Below are 23,237 nucleotides of genomic sequence, written 5' to 3'. Positions count from 1 at the left end.
GAAGCTAACACAAGCACTCTAATAAACTGCTTTTAGCTTACTTCCATGTTAGAGCAAAATTAGTTTTAGTTAAAGCACTTACTCTAGACCTCCTTTTTCTTCTGTATACAGCAACTACACAGGCCAGGCCAGCTTTAGCTGCTTGAAAAAAGCTGAGTTTTCTTCTCAGGTATGTGTCTTGTTTTTCAAACTAAAACATTCTCATGTGCAAGCTGTTACCAGAAGCAAGCTGTGAGGCCATCCACAAAGCTAGTCAAGCACACACTGGCAGACATTATGCAGTTCTAAATGGAAGAGTCCTTACTCCAAGGCAAGGCTAGTACCAATATCACCTTTGGCATCTGTCAGGGGCAGTGCAAACAAGTCACTACCTATCCAAAACTGGCTCTGCAGCAGGAAGCTGTAGATGCTGTCCCTCTCCTAAATGAAGTCACTAGTTGACATTTTCCTACCTGATCCTTTAATTCACTTTTTCAACAGGCAAGTAGCTGAGGCCCTGAATTCAGTATCTGTCTTAAATCAGTATTAAACCCAGAACTTCCACTACTTGAGTTCAAGTAAAGCAACAGCTGAAGCCTAGAAGGGGGCACTGAAGTCAGTTGGAAATGACCTGTAAGATCATAGAGTCCAAACATCAACTACCATGGTCATTAAACCATGTTCTGAAGCAAGCTTTGAGAGTACTTGTGCAAGAGAGACTCACCTCAAGGTGATGCTTTTAAATGGCACTTTAAAGGAAATAAATGCCTTCCTCAAAGACCAGTTCAGACCCTGCAGGAAGTGGTTCAACATCTCCCTCTTCCCAGTTATGGGAGCAGATTCATGGCAGTGCCCATTAAGAGGGGACCTCTGCATAATTTTCACTTCCCCTCAGGAGCTGCCCAAGTGCATTGGACCCAGCTGCTGTTCTGTTGTCTTCTGTTGAGGCAGTGGAGTCCTCTGGAGAAGACTATGGTGAAAAATGAGGTTGCCTTAAAAGAGCAAGAAATTTAGTAGTTTGGTTGGCATGATCTTATCAAAACAGAGGTGATTTGGTGGAAAAACAATGAGCTGGGGAAGTCAAGAGGGTGACCTAATTCTGGGGGGCTGTGGCTCCCCTGCTTGTCAGCCACTGTTACACGACAGCAGGCACGGACATAAGGCCTTTATCTGCTTAAAAAGCAGAGCTACACCACAACTTAACACCACTGGCTCCCATAACTAATGGCACAGCCAGGAATAAAATACCTGACAGGTTTTCACTATCTTCTGGTAACTTCAAGGAGCCTTGAAGTCTGAAGGTGACATACCAAATGCAGCCTCATTTTGTACCCTTATTGAAATGCCTGGTGCACAAAATGCATGATGTACAGGTTGTCTGAAGATCCAAAGGCTACAAATTTCATCCAGGCTGATGTATAATGAACCCAAAAGCACATTATTACAATTACCTTGCATTTTGTAATTGGGAAGTGTAGATCCATCTATTTTGTGCTTTATCCAGAAAGCATTTACCTTAATTTACAGGTAATAGCTGCTGCTTGAAAATCCAGCTGCCAGAGCACAGTTAAGACATATAGGGGATGTTCAATGCTGTTCATTAGTATAATGAAGGTGTCAATACTGAAGAAACTACTTTAAGTTTACCCTCATCAAACCTGGAGGTACACCTGTAGCGTTTCTTCCAAGTAAAACACCATCACTTTGTACCACTCACTGAGTGTGAAAACAGGAAGGCTTTACAGAGCACTAAAATCCTCTTGAATCATTACCATGTTGCTAAAAAGAAGTTTCTGAAATCAGCATTTAAAAAACCAATTTACTATCAACTTGTTGCAGGCATTGCCCACATCCCTTCAGCCTTTGAAGGAGGCTGTCCCCTTGCCTTGTAGAAAATATTGTCAAGGTTTCCTTGAAGTGAGGACCCAGCTCCACCTCATCTGGTGTGTGCTGTTGCAAATGTGTACTAAAAGTGCCTCATCAATCAAACTTCTTAAACACTTTGTATTTTATTTCAAGTAAAAAGATGTGGAAAGTGGAAAAAAATTAAAATAAATCCCTGCTCTATTTTCATTCCTTTTATTACCTCAGAGATTTAATCTTCAAACTTTATCGATCTAGTTGTGTATTTGTCTATGTATACTTTTTTGTTGGCAGCAGGCTGAAATCCAAGACCAACTCCTCTGTGTTGCTTCAAGTTCATTGCTTTATCAAATTCCATCTTCAGAGTTTGCTGTAACTTCTCTTCCCCTTCCTTGTTCAGAGCCATGTTTGCTTTGTTTGTAGTTGCTGAGAGATTTTGGATAGACACAGAAGAGCCCTTTTTAAAGCCACCCATCAGTCTAAAAAACTTCATTTCTTTCTCAGGGCTTTGGAAAGTGGCTGTGCTCCACTGGCCCAATGTTGGATCCTGTGAAGCAAAACAAGGTTAATGATAAAATTAAATAATACCAAGACCAAGGAAGAGAGTTTCTAGTCATGTATGATGAGAACAGCATCAGCTACAGGAACCCCACAGGGCTGACAGCTGGGAAGCAGCCATTCCATGAGTAGCACCTCTCAAAGTTCATGGTGAAAGAGTGACATAACCCTGCATGAATGCATCTTCATTAGCATTTCACTTCATTTAACTTGGAGACAGGGCTGAATTCACTGTCAGAATCTCCTTTCCCTCTATCTTTAGGAGTCTTGGCTTTTCCACTCTCTGGATAATATTTACCTAGCTCAAAGAGTCAGACATTGCCCAATCATTTACCTTGTTGTTAGACAACTGTCAGACTTAATCCTCTCTCTCTTTCACTCTTGTCACTTTAAACAGTTATCTTTCTGTGTTCTGGTTGCCTAGTTAAGTAGCTGCTGTTTTGAAGAGACTTCAGTCTGGCTCATATGCTTTCAGTAACATTTGCATTACTAATTACCACTAATATTGCAGGGGTACAAAAGTGAGGCCGTGGTCTTATCTAACAGGACTAAATATAGTAGTTAAAGCCTTCCTTCCCTCACAGTTTGCTGTGCTCTTGTATTTACTGTATTCACCTTTCACTGTATCTTTGAACCAGCTCATTTCTTCAAGATTTTTCTTTTGCCTCTCTCCTTTGAGAGTAGAGGCAGTGTCCAAGTAAAATCAGAATCCAGCTGGTTGTGGATAACCCAAGATATATCATGAGATTCACAAAGTTTATGAAATGTTGGCTTCATTATCTAAGGCTCTTACTTGACTCCTGAGCTACAGCTAGGAGCAGTGCAGCCATTTATAACTATTCTTGGCAGGACTGCTACTTCCCATTTTTTTCTTTAAAACTGGGGGTGATATTAAAGGGAATAATGCTTGATCATTAATGAAATAGCCTGAGCTGGCTACACCAAAGGAAAAAAAATATTATGTAGATTCAGGGGTGTGTTTATGTAAGCCAGAATTCCTTCCAACTCAACAGTTGTAGCTTGCATGAAACAGTCATTCTCCACTAGACAGCCAGCATGACACACAGCATGCTTCCCAATATTGCAAGCAGGCTGTAGCAGATTAAGTTTTTAAGAAGTGAAAAACAACCAAAAAGCAGGGCTGGAGTGTCACTGCCTATCAGAGGCCAGAACACCTGCTATTAAAAGAAAGCTATCCATACTACTTTAGTAGTTTTAAATTGCTCTAAGACAAGCTGCTGTATAAGCCCAGGTCTGTGGCACAGATGCATGCACACATGCACAGAAATCTGTCCTCTCTTTGGAATGGGAGACATCTGCACAGATGCAAAAATAATTATGGCTTGTCAAACCCTACAAATTGTTCTAAGTGAATTGCTGGCAGGCACTACACATAGCTTTTGCTGCAGCATTTCCAGCTCGCTCTTTGGAAACTAATTCATCAGCTTCATCTAGCTTCCATTCTTCTGCATACTACTGGAGAGAAACAGATCAGCACCAAAGCACTGGGATCCTCTGCCAAGGACAACGCTTTTTCTCAATGGCTTTAGAAACTATGGGATAGGTGCAGAGCTGTTGCGGTCAGCCTCCTGCTGTGTAAAAGCTTACACCAGCTGCTTCTAGAGTCTGAAGTACATTCCAACTGTTTAGGTATACTGGTGTTTTTGCAAAACAACTATGAACTCTGGATTACTAGCAGAGCTGCTTCTCCTGCATCTTACTCCCCCTGCTAAACACTACTGCAACAGTTTCCACTACCTTACTGTAAACCTGGCAGGAGCCTGGCTGAGTAGGATGAAAAAGCAACACAGCAAGCAGAAAAATGCTTCTGTAGCAATTTGTTGTGGCTCCTTCTCCAGAGGGAAGAAAACGTTGCTTTAGAGGAGTGATGATGGCAGTCAGAGCACTGCACAATGCCAAATGTTAAGAGTTCACTGGTCAGCTCCTAGATTCTGTGGGGATTGTACTAACTTGTTCTGTAGCACAGCCTTAACTTTACAGTCAGAAGGAAGGCTCTTGTGCCAAGCCATGTACCCTAGCCACACACAAAAAGCCAGCGCAGTGCTTTTTTCCGGAGTTTGCTGTGTGACACAGTATTTCCATCAGGTCAAGGTCCAAGCTCATACATACCCGTTCCACTTTGGGGCTGAACATCTTAGTTTTGCCAGATTCTCTATCAATTTCTTCTTGCAGGGCCTGCCGCCTCACCTAGCGTGCAGAAAAGACAGCACAAACCACTATCTTCCATGTGTTACATGACAGTTAGTTCAGAATGGAAAGAGGAGGGAAGAATGGTGTTCAGAGAATGTTCAGAGTTTTGCATGTGATCCTTTTACACATTCAACACAAGAACTGTGGTTTTTCTAGCAGTGTTTTAAATGAGTATTTTGCCGTATCAGAGAAGTTTAATCATCTAACTGTAGGCAACAGCTACATTGAAACAGCCAACACTGATGAGAGGCAATGAAAGCTGTCTTTAACCTAATACACTACTTAGAAGCTTCAGACAGTGACTGGAGCTGTACATTTTAGACTTAACCCAGGGAAGGTAAAGCACATTTTAAGCAGAGCTCTATTCAGGGAAACCCTGGCACAGAGGAGCAACAAAGCAGGGATTTGGTTACAAAGTCTATGCACACATTGAATTCTGACTTGCTTTAAATCTTGCACAGTGAACACAAACCATACCTTGTCTATGTTAACTTCATCAGCGTTTCCTTTTTTTTCCTGCACAATTGTTACATCATCCATATGTCCCTGTAAAACAGCAAAAAAACCCAACCAACTTGTCTGAGTACTTTTATCCATTCTGGTTAATTAGAATTTACACAGCTCTGGCTATGAAAAAGCCACTAAGCAGTACAGTAGTACTGTTCTGGGGCAAGAAGAAATAGTCAGATCTAAGCCAGAAATGCCAATTAAACCTGGGTTTTTCTATGGAGAGACTTTCTTCCCCAGGGAAGAGATCCTCCTTTTTTTGTTGCTTTAGCAAAGGATAAAGCAATTTTTGAAATCCACACATTGAAACGGCCCTGACAACCTGACTGGCACATACAGGAACAGTTGCAGACAGGGTCATTTCAAAGTAAACCAGTTCAGAGGAGTTCCAATTCATACTTGAAATAAGGGACAGAAAGAGCAAAAGTTAAAAGAAGTTACAAATTTAAAATTGGTAGTAAGATAAAGGCACAGGATAAGCTTGAGGCATGTTGATGCCACTTGCCCCTTAAAAAGCCCCAAACAAACTGACAACCCAACCCCCTACCCAGAGAGCTGCAATGTGCTCTCTGTAACAAATGTAGAGTAGATGATGGTCCCAAGGAGCTCCTGCTCTGCCAAGAGCACAAGGAGACGTGCAACACATACATAAAGCATCTCCTGCAGTGGCAGCAAACAGAATGTTAGCTCCACATTAAGAGCAAGGAACAGGGGACCTGATGTAAAGAGGGGGAGCAGCTAGGGTGGGAATGGACGGGCAGGATGACAGGAGGAAACCCACAAGCAGCCAGACATTGATAACTCTTCCACAAAGTGCAGCCCTTCAGCAGCTTTTGTTCTTGCTGACTGGCATTTCGAGATCATTCCCCTCAGCCTTTCTTTCCTAAATTTCTAACAAAGATAAGATTTGGGGGCATCCACTGTAACAGGATAAGTAAGAAGTCCAGGACACTGCTACACTAGAACCATAAGCTTTAGACAAGCCTGGAAGAGGTGGCCAAAGGGAAGATCTATGGATAGAGCTAACATAGTGTTCCCTGGCTATTTCATGCTTGGGTTACTAAGAGAAAGAAAAGATTTGTAACATACTTCTGTCAGCAGAAGCTGCTGTTATTTTTCTGAGGGCTTACAGTTTCATTTAAAGCCATGAATGATTGACCTTGTTTTCCAAGCTACCTTTTATACATGGATTTCAGAGACAGAGGAGTACATGGACCATTAAAATGCAAGAACACTTGTCTGCAGTAAGGAGCACCCATTCTCTTGGATGAAAAGAAAAAAACAACATAAAACCACATCCCAGTTTACTTCTAGATGGCTTGGTACTGTCTTTTCAGATCTATTAACACAAGCAGGATAGCTGTTGTGACAGGATTCTGCAAACAGCTGCAGTGGTTTGGTTTTTCTAGCTGGAAGGTTAAGTGGCAGACAAGGAAGGAGGAAGGGTGTCCCTGCAAGTCACTGACCTGCTGAAGGCCACTGCATGGTGAAAATCACCCCCTCTGGAGGTGTGACAATCTTCCCCCTGTGGATAGCTAGGGAGTGCCAATCTTCCCCCACTTCATGGGAGGGGAGCACATTATGATATCTGCAGGCAAAGAACTTCAAAGAAGCAAACTCAGTTCTTACTCCTCCTCACTCTGCCCAAGTTGACTGTAATAGCATCCAATGAGAAAAATACTCACTGATAGGAAGTGGGTGTCACTTCCATACTGCTTTTAAGAACTTGTTCTCCTGCTTGCTGCACAAACCCAAGGGAATTTTTTCCAAGGCACATGGCAGTGTGTGTGTCACACCACAGACTAGGAGATGTTTCATGACTATGGCACAGTTAAATGCAAGACTGACATCAGCCATTCACTGCAGCAGTGTCTTTTGGCCTGGCCTAGGTTCCTATAGAACTGATTTATCCAGACTTCAGAAAGATGTCTCTGAAGTAGCTTTTATTGTTAAAGGACAGAGGTGGATACAGGAAAGCGAAACACAGCATGTATCAGCCTATGCCCTTCTCCTCAATTGTGTGCAAACTGTTTGCTGTGTTTTCCATTGCAATGGGTCATACAAGTTTACTTGTCATTGCTAGGCTTATCTTGCCTCCACAGAATGTGGAGCAGCTGCAAGAATCCAAATAATGTCTAACAGTCTCCAAGGTGATGTCAATTTAATTAGAACGTAATCCCAGCAACAAAACCACCTTGTCCTTCGAAAGGTCAGGAGGAGAAACCTAAGTACAAAGCCCGAAACATCTGCTCACCTCATGTCTGATGAGCACACACAGACTCCAGACACAAACCTTTGTGGGAAAACCCTGTGCCTGGGTCTCCAGGAAAGGCTTCTCTAAGTCTGTATTTAATTATTAGCACCCAGCAGCAGAAAACGCTCTGTTCCCACAGCAAATCGAGACACTGCATACACGAGTGCAAACAAAGCAAAGCACACCATGAAGTGTGCTCAAGAGGCAGCTAGTGCTATGGGCTCCTGCTTTATAAGCTAGCCCTGGTTTACAAAGATCTTCAGTGATGCTTCATTAACTGCTGCCTGACTTTTAAAGAAGCCAAGCATTCAAAATGCTTGATAAAAAACAACTGGAGTGCAGTTTCCCATCAGCTCTGAAAATAAACCCAAGCCCCTAATGACTTCCAATAAACTGTTTTCAAAGCTGTTGAAGCAGATAAAACTACAGCTAGGTATCTATTGAATTTCTATGCATCTTACAGCTTAATTCCCAATGATAGCAGAGGTTAAGCATGTAGGCACTAACTTGAGGCACTTAAATAGCTTTAAAATACTACTTCAACTAGAATTTAAAAAAAATAAAGGGGGGGGGGGGTGGAATTAAAGCAATAAAGCCACATTTTAACAGCCTTAAGAAAAAAAACTCAAGGAAGCCTCTATATTGCAATTTTCATCAGTTCCTCTCCTTGTCTGTTTCCCCTCAGGAACGGCAGTACTGTGAGACTCTGGGACAGGATTTCCTTTAAAGTCAGTCTGGATGCAATTCCAGTTACCTTCAGTTGTAACTTGCATGGCTCTCACATCTGTCTTGCATAGATCTATTTATGTAAGGATTTGTTTAGGTTGTTCTCTAGTATTTTTCTATCAGAATGTATACATGAAGGCAATAAGCCTAGTCTACAGTTAGGCTTCTTGGGATTTTCCCTAAAGTTTTGTCCAAATTAGACAACAGGCTTTGGCTAAATTCCCCCTCTGGTTTCTAACACAATGCAATTCCAGCACTAACAGCAGCACAGTTAGATGCACTCATGCTGCCCATGTCACCAATTTGCTCAGGTTAAATGACATGGTAAGAGTGTTGCCATTTTGCTGAGAGCAGGTGAAGGAGGGGTAGAGAGCACTTACTACTGTGTGCATTGGCTTTTGTGCCAAGATTTGCTGTTAGCTGTAATAGTTCTATTTTCACAATTTAAACACTAGATGACTGCAGCATTCAAAAGTACTTTCCCATGCTTCACAACTATTATGTGCTGAGATCAGATGATCCTGTTTCTCAAAACTCAGAGGAAGCCTCTATTGACCTAAATGCAACCTAAAAGTCTGAAAAGGCAGAACAACGTGCAAAATAGGAAACTGCTGACCTGAAAAACCTTTGGCTCCTTAGCAGGAGGGTGCAAAGATGCCCTCTTCTCCACAACTTACCAGTGTCTCATCTCTCATATCTTCTTTTTTGATCTTTTTTGCACTTGCATTTGAACCTGGCTCTTTAGCACAGTCCTGTGGTGCTTCTTTTCTTCTTTTTTTGCTTTTCCTGTCACAGAGCACATGATTACTATTGCATAATACCCTATCTACAGTGTCCCCTGTGACATATTGGGCTTGCTTCATTTCACTCTCTTTATCCTTCTTATTGCTTTCTAGTACTGTTGGCTTTTGGCTTTTAAATGCACTGTCATTGGTTAAGTAAACTTTTGAGTATGTTGTTTCCTTCTCCTCTTCTTTCTGCATCTTCTTCTTTTTTTTCTTGCTGACTTTATGATCCTTGATATTCTTCCTGCCTTTTTTTCCAGAAAGCTCTTCTTCCACCAGCTTCACTTCTTGCTGTGCTGGGAGATGCTTACCAGCACCTCTCTGACTGTACGCCGGATTATCTTTGTATGTTATGGAAGAAACATTTTTGCTTCCCTTCTTTTCCCTTTTGGCCTCTCTAATACTTCCAGAGTTCTCAGCAGTGTCCTCTTCCTCTCTATTTGTCAAAGTTCTTTGCCTTTTTCTACAGTCACTTAATGTTATGGTGCCATCAGGAACTTCACAGGTGCTGTACTGATTATCTGCTAATGGTGAAATGGAGTCAGACTTCTCTTTGATTTTCTTCTTTTTCTTTCTTCTCACATAACTCTCCTCATCATTCTGGACCATAGCTGTTGCACAGCTTTGGCCCCTAAAAGCTTTTTGTTGTGAAATACATTTGTGTTTTTTTTTACAGATGTTTTCAGACTGTTTCTGTTCACTGTCCTGGATGCCCTCTAATGAAAAAACCCCCTTCTTCTTTTTTCTCTTAGTTTCTTCACCACCCACATTGGAATCAGCCTTCTTTCTGCTTTTTTTGTAAGCAAATTCATTTTCTTTAGTACCATCTGTATGATGGTTTGACAGCTCTACATCAGCGCTCTGATTATTCTCCAATGATAAGGAGGAATGACAATGCATTTTTTTCTTCTTTTTTTTGAGACTTTTAATTTGTTCCTCTGGTTCCTCTTGGGGTTCTGTATCCAGATGGCCTTTCAAATGCATAAAGCTTTCTGAATGTGTTTCTTTCAGCAATTCAGAGCCACAGCTATCTTTTTTGGTTTTCTTTTTCTTCTTCTTCCTCTTCAGTTCTAGTCGGTCTAAACATTCATCTTCCTTAAACTTTTCCTTCTTCTTCACCTTTGTTTTTGTCTGAAGTTGGTCATCATCCTCAGTTTTAATGACAATTTGTACATCTTTCTCAATTTTAATGATAGTCTGGCTCCTACTGCTTTTCACCTTTTTCTTCTTCTGTACTGGTTCCTCGTGATCTTTTCTCTTTTTCTTTACGATCATTCTGAAAAAGTGAAATGAAGTTGTAAATGCACTGCTTCACACAGATGACACAAGTCCTACTCCATTTGGCCTTCCTTTATTCTAAAACCACCCCATGCCTCTCCTTGTCCCCAGCACTCTTTTTACAGTTTAACAATCTGCTTTCTGTGATGGAGAGCCAGAACTGCAGGCAGCACTACAAGTACAGCCCTACTGGCGTGCTCATGGGGTGATTTTTTTTTGTCCTGTTCTTTAGTGCTGCCCTATTTTGTCACTTTCTGTTTGTCTTTTTGAGAGCTGCTAGCCATGACATTTTCACTGAAATATCTACCCTCTAAAAGTCCTTCCTAAACAAGAAGACATACACTGATGGATTTACACATTTGTATAAAGTGCTTTTCCACATGTGTATGACTTTTCACTTATGCAACACTGAACTTCACTTTATTGTCCACTTCACATGAAGATGTTTTAAGGTACCTTATTTATTACCTTGAATTTGCTTCTGTTTGCAGTTTCTCATCCTTGCTGCCTCCCTTCTCAGGACATCTATGCCTATGACCAGGTTACAGCAATGAAGCCTATGGTGCCCACCCGTGACACTTGCCTCACTTTGCTGAGGCATCCATATTCGTACTTATTTATCATCTTGTAATGTTTAATCCACAGGATCTGTGTGCCTCTTGTACTGCACCTTGTCAGCACCCTTTACAAAAACCAAAGCGTGCCGTAGTGCAGCTCTGTTACCCGCACGCTGGCCAGGGCTTGCACACAAAGCCAGGCCGGGTGTGTGCGCTCCTGCCCTTCGCTGGGCCCAGCTGTGCCAAACCGGCCCGCAGGGAAGGGGCTGGACCCGCCGACCGATCCCAGTTTCAGGGGACCCCCCTCTTTATTAGCTACGAGCACCCAGCCCACCTTCGGGCCCCATTCGATGCAAAGGGCAGGGCGCAGCGGCAGCATTTCGTTACCGCGCCGCACAGACACCGCCCGGCTCGGCCCCAACGGCCCCCGCCAGTGGCAGCCGCCCGGGGAAAGCCCCGGGAGGGCCTCGGCCGGGAGGACGGTTCCCTTAGGCCGCCCCGCCGCCGCTTACCTGCCGCGGCCCACGTGCAGCCCCCGCCGCCCCGCGACCCGGAAGGGGAACGCGGCCGCGCCCGCCCCTCGCCGCGACTGGCGGAGCGGTTGCTGCGGCAACGCGGCGCGGCATGGCGGCAGGCGGGCGCGCGCCGGGCCTGTGGGAGCGCGTGTGCGCAGGTGGGAGCGCTTGTCCCGCCGCCGCCAGCGGAACGGGAGGCCCTGTCCTGAGGGGGCCGCGGGCTCTGTGAGGGTGGCCCCGGCCCTGACTGGGCTCCGCGCCCTCGCGGCGAGAGGCCCCCGAGTCGGGCAGCTAGTGGTGTCCTGTCTCGGTCACTCGGGCCCTTTTGGGGCTGCCCCTCACTGCTGCCTGTGCAGCCCTGGGGGCACCGGTTCCCCTACCGGCGCTGTGGAGTGAAGCCGGTCCCAAGGAGCGGATGGGGTTGGCTGCATCTGCCCGCGACGGGTGCTAAAAGCCGCCCTTCTCCCCCCGAGTGGGGCTCGGAGCGCATCCGCTCGCTCGCCTTACGCTGCTTCTGATCGCTGTCATCTGACAGAAACAAACCTTCGTGTGCGCTGCTGCTGTTGCTGCTAACAGGGCCAGAAGCGTCTGGCTTCCTGCAGCGGTGCCACGGAATCTGGTGCACCTCGTAGTGAGCCGTGCCCTGCCTGGGTGTAGCTTTGGGGGTTCTCCTGGTGGGGGGGGGCAGTTAGTGCCTTGGGAGAGCAGAGCGGTGACTGTTGCTGCTGCTAGGTAAATGCAGCTGATAAAGAACCTCTGTCCTCAGAGTCCCATTCTAAGGGTAAAAGCCCTGCCCTTTTCCTAGCATCTGAGCGTACCGTGACTGGTTGGGAAGCTGAGACCGACTCTGTAGTCTTGTGGTGCTCAAATGAGGCTCTCCTCACACAGTGCCTCAAAGCAGGTATTTTCTGTTACAATGGCCATTTTTAGTGGTGCCTATTCTCATATGATTCAGCTGAGGCACCTGTACTACATGTGGAAGTAGCAATGCTAGTAAATCTCCTAATTACAGTGGTAGGAGGCTAAACCTGCTGGGTTTGGCTGTAGGGATTTCTGCATTGTGTAATCTGTAAATGATTTTTGTATCAGGTCTAACACCCTCCTTTACTTTCCACCCCATAATCTATGTGGGTCACGTACTGCTTTTGCCTTTTGGAGACAGTACTACTTGGCAATATCCTGGGGACTTAATTGCTGATAGAGGAATTCAAGTTGAAAAGCACCGTTACATGCTACTTAAATTAATGGTTAATTCTGGCCAGGCATCTGCATTTTACTTGCATTAAAAAGAATTTAAACTATTGTTTGAAAATCTTCCCAGTAAAAGGTTCTTTTATCCCTGGGAACCTTGAACTAGACTTAAAGCCAAGACAAGAAGCTCTGAAGTTCTCATTTATTGTAAGATACTAGGTTTCACGTTAAATATTTGCTGTGTACGATTGGTGTGGCTCCAAACTAGAATATGTGCCTTCAGAAAATGGTTGTGTAGGAGGAAAGCAAATATGTTTTTAAAGTCTTCTAGATAAATGTTGTACTTTTTACTTTTAGAGTATGAAGCAGAACGGCCTCCGTTTCCAGGTGTTCATGAATCCAAGCATGGATCTGTGAGTATAGTTCAAGTAAAAAACAAACAAAAAAAAGCCTGCTTAGGGCTGGCTTTAAAAGATTTGGAGTGACTAAATGGCAAAATTAGGTACCCACAGAGTCAGCTTATTCATAACATGAAAACAAAACTGCGTTTTGCAAACAACTTCTGTGAATCAGCAAATGTAATATTCCAAATCACTGCATTTATTTAAAGCAGCTTGGGTAGTGCTATCCCAAAAATAGATTGCCAGCTGTGTTTGGCTTGTACAGCTCGCTGGCTTTTGGCTGCAGCTGCTTCGCAGGCGGGGCTCTGAAGCCTGCAAGGATCTCCTTGGAGGGGGTGTGGGGAGCAGACTGGGCAGGGCCATAGGCAGGAGTGGGGAGCAAGTGCAGCAAAGGAGTTACGCCTCAATGTCACCGGTGATAGATCACTTCAGTGTGGCCACTGAAATTAGTGGAATTCAACCTGACCAGAGTTGCTTGAAGTCTAATTCTAACCAAATAAGTCTAGGAAGATCTGTGGCAGACATGAAAACTTAAGGAAGGCAAACCACTTTTAAAATCTTTATTCCCAGTGCTTCTAGGAGTAGCAGAATTAATTATTTGGGGCATTAGAGTTAATCTTCATTTAAATTAAGCATTTTTGTAGATATATTTGTCTTATTCAAATACTTTGTTGTTTTAAAAGCATTTTAAGAGGTTGTAGTTTGAATTGTCAGACAGTTGGCCTGTTTAGACCTATCCTGTTTCCACAAATGAAACTGTCTTCATTACAGGCTGTTATTAAATTGGAGTAGTGAACTCTGCTTGGGATATTAGCCTGTGCATAATATGTATAATACCTTCTGTTAGGTTTGGATGTTGTTATTATGCTGGAAATTGCAGATTTTTTTTGAAGGTGTAATTATTTGGTTTAAAGCTCTTTAGAAAATACTGACATAATTTAACAATTTAATTGGAAATCACAATTCCTTTGTTTAACTAACCTTAGCATTTTTCCTGTTGGATTGGCTTCTGCATTTTTGCAGAGCTATTTATATAGGTTGCATTTATCTTGAACAGGTATCTTTAGAAGCAGAAATATTGCAGCCCTTACATATGGAACAATTTCATTCAGCCCCTGAAGCTGCTACTGCTGTCCAACAGTTGCTCCCCATCCCCCAGACAGCAGAACCACCTGATCCCAAAACATGTAAGTAGGAGCATATTATCTTGAACCTTGCTGTGATGATTTTTCTTGCACTTGGCAAGGGTTTGTTGAATGTTAACAACAGCTACAGCAGCTTTTCTTAAGTGGAGTTTGCATGGTTAGTCCCCTAGTTTGTAAGAAGGAACCAGCTTGACCACTTGGTTGGTGTGAGAAAGCTCAGCTGGTGCATTACAAATCAGCAGCATTGTCCAGCTGTTAAGGTAGTTCTCTTCTGAATAAGAGGCTTCTATTTATCCTCTTAAATCTGAGAGAGGCAAGCATTTCTTCCTCTAATTTAATGAGGCAAACCAAGGATCAATAGACTAAATAGACAATTGGGTTTGAAAACTGCTTTCACAAGGTTATCTCTGCCCAGCTGCTTACATATTAGAATGGAAATGGCTCTAAAGTTTTATCCTTCCATTTTTGTCAATTTCTATACTTGATAAAATTCACCACCTAGGAATGTATTTTTTTTATTGTGTATTTCAGCCTTTTTTTTGTCTTCTGTTCATTCTTGCACATTAAGAATTCCTGTTGCTGGTCACAAACAGTGTTAGCCTTGGAAAATAGATATATATGTATATAGTGTCCTTCCAGCTATGAACATTTTCTGGCAGCACATGAACTAATTAAAGGTATAAAGCAGAGAGAAAATTCAGTGCTTCAGGGGTGTTGCCAAAAAAGAACTCTTCTATGATTTAATCTTCACTTGCCACACCAAAACCTGCATACTTACTGCATGGCAGGCAGCCTGGCTTTAAATCAAGGACAGCACTTCAGCTGCTAACTACTCCTGCTTGTCTAAGGTCCTAATAAGCTTTGTTTTGCTCACCTTTCTGAGGGACATGCTCTTATGGCTTTGTTCAGGGTCATGGTCTGGCCCAATGAACTTGAGTTCTTCCATGTGCAGTGTCTATACTACAAGGGGCAGAAGGCTCCTCTACTTCTCCCAGTCTGTAAGTTGATGGTGAAAAGTCCTGTTAGGAAAAGTGGAGATATGAGGAAGTGCTGAGAAGGAAACAGCTTGAGCTTCCCAGCTGAGCAAGCGTTAGCTATTAGGTTGTACGTGGAGCGTGGGCAATAGCACTGCTGGGCTTTGGTAATGCTGACTGCAGCTGCTTTTTTCTGCAATGAAATCAGTGATGCCAGTGTGTGTGAACACATGGGTAGTATGGTGTAGACCTTATGTGAGGGCAGTGCAGTCAAACACGAGAGAGATGTCAACCCAGATAGCCCTCCCCAGGTAGAAAAAAATTGGTGAATGGAGTCATGTTCCTATTTCTGAAGGATCTGGCAAGTAGGAAGTAAGTGTGAGAAAGAAATCACAGCACTACTGGAATATAATCTTCGTTTTGCCTTCTGTCTAGAAATTCAGTTTTATGACCAACTCTGTTACTGCAGATAGCAAAGGGCATGAGGGTAGGTACCGAGGGCGTGAGCGGTCTGACTGTAACAGCCCTGAGTTCAGTGCAGGCTCATTTCCTTTCCTTTCTCTCAGGGTAAATTAGTACACTCTGCTTTTCGTTTCCATGGCTAAACTGCTTCTGGTGTTCCAAGCTCACTCATTTAAAGCCAAGTCTGACATCTGAAGCACACTGTAGTTTGCAGTGGTGATGCGCCTTCAGTTTCAAATTTACTCAAGTGTATGTTGTCTTGGCTGAAGAGAAGACACATCTCTGGCTGTATCTGAACTGTGAGTGAATCCGTTCAAGCTGTGCTGGTATTGATAAAATGACTGATACCTGGTGCATGGAATCTAATGTCTGTTAGATAGTTGTGAAATTTTTGTTTCAAAAAAGACATGTTGCTGAACTCTCTTGAAATCTCAGTGCTTACCTGGAAGTAAAGGCTGTACTCTTTTGCTCAGGTTCTCCTGGAGAATACTTAGAGTATTTCATATTCCCAGTGCTCTTACCTGGAATGGCCGAGCTTCTGCATCGAGCAAAGAAAGAAAAGTGTTTTGAGGTTAGTTTTTAGCTCTCATTTCAAGTCATTGACAGGAAGTTACAGCCTTTTATATCCCGGGCTGTATTTCTTTATTTGATCTTTTGCAACAAAACCAACCACAGTAATACGAAATAACGGATCTCGAGTTGTTTTGGATCTGGTCTTAAATGTTGTTTTCTCCAGGAATTCAGAACAGATTGTATACTGCACACACTTAATCATTATGCCAATCTCCAGCTCATAACAAATCCTCCTTAAATATCCAGTTGTTTCAAGCCTAAGTAGTGTTGTATTTTAGAGAAGCAGGCTTCCTTTCAGATTTATGCCCAACACTCATCTGAGGGTGCCATAAAGAACTCGAGTTTTACTTGACCATTCAATTTCTTTTGCTGGGCTTGGCATCCTCGTAGGGGTATATTTTGTATTTTAGATTTTTCATACTCTTAATTTAATTCCATTGAATGGGAGAGCAGAGTATTCAGCATTAATGAGCTTATAAAAGCTGTACATTTAAAAAATCATTGCTGGCTACGTATATTTTTATGCATTTCTTTTCTCTGTCTGTGTGTAAAAACACCTGGAGAAACATTCCTCATTTTGTGTGGGGAATGCTTGAAAGAGAAGCACTACAACAGGTGCAAAATAAAGCTCATTGTATGACCAATGCCTAACTCACAGAACCCCAGCAGCAGATTAGGTACTGGGAGTTGTGGGGTTCTCCATCATTTTTGCTGTTTTCTCCAAACACAGAAGTTTGGGTTTTGCTGTTGTTTTCTATTTCTTTCCTCCTTTGTGTTTGTCACCCACACTTGGCAATGTAAAACTTTTCTCTCTCCTTTTTTTTTATGCTGCAGCTGAGCCTTCTCTTACTTGCAGCTTCACAATGTAAAGATAAATGACATAAATGACAATGAAAACATCTCCCGTTCCATACATGATACACACGGTTTGTGCTCTCAGGGCTGCAGATTAAAATGTTCTAGACTAAGATGATAGTGAAGTGAGGAGAAATTGGTGTTGCTAGGTGGTTATTAATTATCTTGGTTTTATGAGGTGAGGAGAAAGTTCTTCACAGAGAGACTTGTTTGTCGTTGGAATGGGCTGCCCAGGGAGGTGGTGGAGTCACTGTCCCTGGAGGTGTTCAAGAGGACATTGGATGTGGCACTTGGTGCCATGGTTTAGTTGTCATGAGGTGTTGGGTGACAGGTTGGACTTGATGATCTTTGAGGTCTTTTCCAACCTTACTGATTCTATCTGCCTCCTCTCCAACTGCAAACACTTCCTGTTGCAGACATTCTGAGAACAGACATTGTGGAACAATTTGTAATAGTATGCGTGCTCTTTGCCCCTGACCTTTACATGCCTGGCACAGCCAGAAACACACAAAGCATTGCAGGCCTGAGCGGACATCCCAGCACTGCATTTCAAATCCCAGTCTGCACAGTTAATAACAGGGAGTTACATCAAATTTTGTTCAGTGTTCACTAAGCTTGTGTGTCTATAAACTGTTTTATATAGGTGCGTATGCATTTATAGCCTGTGGTTACTACAAAGGAAACAGTGAGATGGTTCATTTACATGTCATTGTGGCATGGCATCCCTGTACACCACTCCTGCCATGATATTTATATATGTTTAATCTGTTCTTGGCTAGGCAATGTATTATTCATCACACTTTTAATGAAATTTGTCTTGCTTTTTTTTGTTTAGAGGTAGCTCATGCCCTTTAAGAGGAAAAGGCATGCCTTACAGCTGGCTTAAAATGCAGACCCTGATAGATGTTACCTATTTCAGAGGGCAGTAAACCAGCACTTCATAGAAAAATATGAGAAGTCCTAAAACAATAGTTCAGTTTTGAACTCTGGACAAGTCTAAAGGTTATTTCATCTATTTTTAATCCAAGAAATGTTTGCAGAGTTTCAGTGGTATATAAATTAGAAAGTATCAGTTCTGAATGTGGATTGTGTATGAATCTGTTGTTTTATAGTAAACTAATAAACCCAAGTTCTTTTCTAGTGCCTGGAAGCTTCATAAAAATCAGTGCATCTTATCAAAAAAGACATTAAATGATTTTAGTTCTTATTTGGAAGAATACTCTTGCTATTGGGGAAGGAAGTTTAGGAAAGCAAGCTTATGCCAGATGATGATTTTCCACTGTGATATCATTTTTTCCCCTTGTTGAACAATAGCTAGTAAAACAATAGCTCCTTTTGCTTGCCATATGACTGAATATTTGTGTTCTTTCCCATCAGTGACCAGGTGCTTGTACTTGGACATTCTGTTTCCTTATCTGACTTAAATATGTAATTGCTAATTATACTTCTGTTTCATAATGGATGTGGTGTTCCACATAGATTTGGGGGGGGGGGGGGGAAGCTATGATTTGCATTAAACTTGTTGGTGGGTTTCTGAAGGCCCTCATTTTGATCCTAAAAATCAGTTCCAGTTAGTGTGGTTTGTAGGAGCAAAACCAGAGCCTGTAGAAACCTAGAGATAGTTAAGGGCAAGGAGAAAGGATCCTATGATAAACATACCAGAAGACAGCTTCAGAAAAATAGGAGGAGGAAAAGGAGTAGAAAGATTCATGGAATTCATGAGAGAACTGATGAGGAACATGATTAATTGTGATTAAACTAACTGAAATCATGAAGGATGAGAACAGAATACTGGGTTTGGGTTTTGGCTGGACATGAGTCATTAAGGCCCGTGAAGGGCATCTCCAACAGAATAAACCAGTGGAAGATTAATGGAAGAGCCAAAAGAGGAACAATCAAACTGGCTTCAGTCAGTGTTGAATGAGCCTGGGAGAAGAGAGAGCAAATTTCCAGGGAGAAGGAAGAGTGGGCTTCAGATGAGAGGCCCTAAAGGTTTTCATGTTTTGAAGGAGAATGAAGATGAATGAGAAGAGAATGAAAGCTTAAGTAGATTTGTTTAGCAATTGAAATTGGGGTGAGATCAGATCATGGGAGCAAGGAAAGAATTCAAGGAAGGGATCTGGAAGTACTCATGCATGTCTGGAAAGGAGGAATTGTAGAATCAGATGGGAAGGTCAGGAAAGGGAGATAGCTGTGCTGAAAGTAGTTGCCTTGTGTAGGAAAGAAATTGGCAAGACCTTATTTGGAAGGTGATAGAGAAACATAACAACCTAACACTGTGATTTCATTTGAAATAGTCTCTCTTGCACTGTGTAATGCCTGGGTACAATCTGAACAGCACAAACCCAGAAAACCCACCAGCTGCTGGCTGTGTCTGCAGACTTCAAACTGACAGAAATATGAGAACAGTCTGCAGAAGCCTCATTTTTAAATTAGAGATGAAAGAAACCTATTAGGTTGCCCAGTGTATTCCCTTGCAGGCTTCCCCCCCCCAACCATAACTTCTCCTGCACTTTATCCTATCTGCTGTCAAATGTCTCCAGGGAAAGACTATTTTCTTAAATCCTTCCTCTCGCCAGAACTGACTAATGCACTAATTTTTCAGCATTAAAACTAAATGACATTTAAATGTTTTTATTAGCATAACTCTGATTTTTTTCTCTCTGATTAGCCATCACAGGAGGCCACTGTATCAGACCCTACCATCGAATGTGTTGTATATAGAAGTATGATAGATCAAGGAAAGTGAATGGAAGGTTTCCTCATGACTTTGCCATCTCCTGATTGTCAGTATTTTTGCATGGTTATTACCAAGCACATCACATTTACACTGGAAAATGGAAAATTAATTCTGAGTATGAGTAGTTTATGAACACATCTGCAAGTGAACAATGCACACTGGGCAGATATTTCCTGTGTTTATCCTGATTTGTGTAGCATAGGAGGAATGTGTCAAAGGCAGGTCAATTTATGTCATTTTTCCCCCCCTTTTATGAATGCTGACTGCTGTGCAACTAATGGTTTAATTCATTAGCAAAGTGAACCATTTCCTGGCAAAAAAACCCCAACAACAACAAAAAACCAACCCTAAAACTTAATAATAATAAAAAAATACTCAGCTTGACCAAATTCTTCCCTGAGAATTTCACTGGATCTAACAAGGAGAAGGTAAGATGAATTTGATTCCTTTGGTGATGGCTGTCTTGACAACACTGTTCTGATTGTTCTTTCTCGCTGCAAAGGAGCAGCAATCTGCCTAAGAGAGGTTAAATTACAACTGCTAGATTAAATTGGATTTTGTTGTCAAAGTATAGAATTTATTCTCTGAAACAATTCACTAAGTAATAGGACCCAGTTTCCTCCTGTGAATGAGAATAGCTGTGCAGAGATGACCAGACTCTGCTATTTGTTTTCAGATACTGTTCAAGTCAAGATTTGCCCATTTAATATCTGAAATTGCCTGTAGAAAGCTCTCCAGTGGTGTTGCTCTCTGGAAGCTTAGGTGTTTGGCTTCTCAAAACAGTTCTTGGTATCAGCATGACAGGTGTGAAAATTCCTTAAGGAGAAATGGAGGTTTCTTCACAGACACGGACTCTAAGGGAGCACTCCATGAACCCGAAAGCTTTTGTGGTCATGAAGCACATCATAAAGGCAGTCAGCATCTTGGGTAATGTTCCTCTTCCACTTCACCTGTGGCTGAAGTCATACACTGACCTCCAAATTATGCCATGTGCCAATTCTCTCAAACTTTGAAAACATGATGTCAAGTAGAGCACTTTATTTCTGCCTCGCTGTTCACATCTCCCAGTCCTTTTTGCATCAGATTCTTGTGAAACATGACTGGTGAGGATGAGAGGTCAAGTAATCTGACATGCCTTATCTATCCAATTACCTACCTGTTGCATTTCTCTTAGCAAGCACTTGGAAGTAGTACCTTCATTTCTTACACTTCAGTCAAGACTCCAGCCTCTTTCATGACATTTAGCAGTTTCACAAATGTTTGACTAGTGTGAATTGTTTTCCTAAACAAGAATCATTGCAATTGAATCTCCCTTTGACAGGGCAAGTATTGCCTGCTGGCTGGGAGCTAGGCTTTCTCCTAGGTACATGGCTGCTGTTTGTTCTGCAGGGGCTTAATGTCTCTTAGTATTCACGCTCTGGCTGTGTACATCCATAACACATCTAATGCAAGAGGAGTTCAGGAAACACCAGGCAAACTCTTCTGTTACTTTAATCTGAAGTCTCCATTCTATTCTTTGTGTCACAGTTACTGTGGTTTGTGATAAGCAGAATAAGCACCTATCCTCAACTGTGCATCCAGCTTTAGCCAGTACAGCTTAGAACACCATTCAGAGGTATTTGTTATAGCTATACTGCAGCAAATATCAAGATAATGCACATTAACTTTTCTCACTCTTTTTTTTTTTTTGACTCAATTTGAAAGCACTTCACAATATTTCTAAAATTTTGGATGAGCCTCTGACTGTTGGCAGTGGCAATATTGAAACAGAGAAATGTACTGTATATTTTATTTAATAAAAGCAGGCAGTTTAGCTTCTGTTCCTCTCCAGCAGTAGAAATATGTGAGCAATCCAGAGATAATAAATAACTTGAAACTATCTTCTGTCTTTAGAGAAAAAGGACCAAATTCATTGCCAGTGATTTCTTAACAGAGTGGTTGTACAAGTAAGTTAATCATGGTTTTTACTATTAATTGTACTCAATGCTTCAAAGACATTAATTTGTAAATAGAATAGCTGACATTTTAATTAATATGAGTTGCTTTCTTCTTCTTTGGTTTTTTTTTTTTGGTCACAGCAAGAACCCAAAGAGGAAAGATGAGTCATTCACAGAATTCTTCTCCATTCCTTTTGTTAAAGACTGGCTGAAGGACCAGTAAGTTATTGCAATCCTCACAATAACCTTTTCTCCTTTTCTATTTCATTTTTCCCCTGCTACTCCAAAAAAAAAAAGAATTAGCAGAGCTTCAACATGTTACCATTGTGCTTTCTAAGTGCCCTTTACTGTGTGCAACAAAGAGCTATGTAGTGCTTTCTAACTTGGTTGGGGTATTAGTTACAAGGCGTTTTGTACCGGAGTTATTCACAGAGAAGCAGAGTGCAAGGCATTCAAATAGGCTGGCAGTGTTCTGAATATCTTTGTGCTGAGAGGTAAAGCAGTGTTTTCAGTGCTGTTTCCTGCTATGGATATCACAGAGGATATACAGTCTAGAAATTTCTTCCTCTGACTGTAAGCATCTGTTTTAAAAATACCTGTAATGATCCTTGGCATCAGGATGCATTTTTGCGTTTCTACAGACATTTATGGCTTTGCATCTGAGAAATGAACACTTGTTTTGGCAGCCTCACTGCCACAGTTCTCAATATTCCTGTAGAACCAAGCTACACAGTAGTTTTGAAAGCAGCATTACTGTCCTTGAGGCTGCAGTTTGGTTTACAATGTAGCTGTTGTATGAGGAAAAGCAGAAAAGTGAAGTGTTAGCCTCAGTGACAGAAGAAGAACACTTCAGAGGTCAGATTGTAAACACAATTTTCAATTTCAAAACTTAATTGGAGGCTAAGTTGGTGGTCAGTGAAAACTTAGAGATAGATCTAGTTGAGGATGCCCCTGCTTACTGCAGGGGGTTTGGACTAGATGACCTTTGGAGGTCCCTTCCAACCCAGACTGTTCTAGGAGATCTCTGGAGGTACGTTTACTTCATTACACTAAGAGGAAATTGAGCTTTCTCAAACTGTGTGTCATGTGGAACTTGGAACCTTTGAGTCACTAGCAGGAGGAAAGCCCCTTGACATTCACAGGTCTTTGGAGAAAAGCTGGTGTTTGTGGCATGGACAGTTAACTTTGACTGTCTTAGTGGCAGTCAGCTGGCCAAAGCTGTGTAGGAGATTTCTGCAGTAAGAGATGGACATCTTCATAGAGTGACCCATTTCATCTCAGCTCCAACACCTTCAAGGACCTGCTGCTGTATCTAGCTGCCCAGATGCTGCTGTTCAAGCCTGCCACTGGTGGGACAATTAGAAGGTTCCTTCTGTAGAGCACTAGGTTGTGCCAACAGGATTCCTATTTAAAGCAGGGAATGTTGTAGTTTGGGAAGTGATTATGACCTGCAGTGAGGCTGTCATCCTCATTCTTCAGCATAGTTGGTAAGTTTTGATACCACTGAATTGTGTGGATGTTGTTTTGTACCTCAGATGAATATCTGAGATCACATTTTGTCACAGTCTCCCTTGGAAGTAAGGCTGACCTGCCTGCTTGCCTGCTCTCTCCTCTTCTTCATCCCAGCCTGCTTGGAGGCGACCTAATATGACCCTGTCTGTTTGGTGTGATGCTTGGTTATTCTGATCAGGGACCTCCTCCAAGCTGGAAGTCTCTCTGCCAAAAT

General features: G+C 42.3%; 1 protein-coding gene across 1 annotated transcript; it reads right to left on the bottom strand.

Annotated features, from left to right (window-relative positions):
• Window positions 1-1,452: 1,452 nt before the first annotated feature.
• Window positions 1,453-11,269, bottom strand: KNOP1 (lysine rich nucleolar protein 1). The gene is made up of 5 exons (XM_054180421.1): window positions 11,231-11,269; window positions 8,776-10,159; window positions 5,089-5,157; window positions 4,531-4,608; window positions 1,453-2,389 (listed from the first exon to the last, which is right to left on the bottom strand). Exons 2-5 carry the CDS (start codon window positions 10,156-10,158, stop codon window positions 2,075-2,077), a joined length of 1,845 nt encoding a protein of 614 aa, XP_054036396.1. The 5' UTR covers window position 10,159; window positions 11,231-11,269; the 3' UTR covers window positions 1,453-2,074.
• Between the last annotated feature and the right edge of the window lie 11,968 nt (window positions 11,270-23,237).

The sequence above is a fragment of the Dryobates pubescens genome, chromosome 4, assembly GCF_014839835.1.
Source record: "Dryobates pubescens isolate bDryPub1 chromosome 4, bDryPub1.pri, whole genome shotgun sequence".
Lineage (NCBI taxonomy): Eukaryota > Metazoa > Chordata > Aves > Piciformes > Picidae > Dryobates > Dryobates pubescens.
Note: the sequence above shows the minus strand (reverse complement) of the source record. Positions and strands in the feature narration are given on the sequence as shown.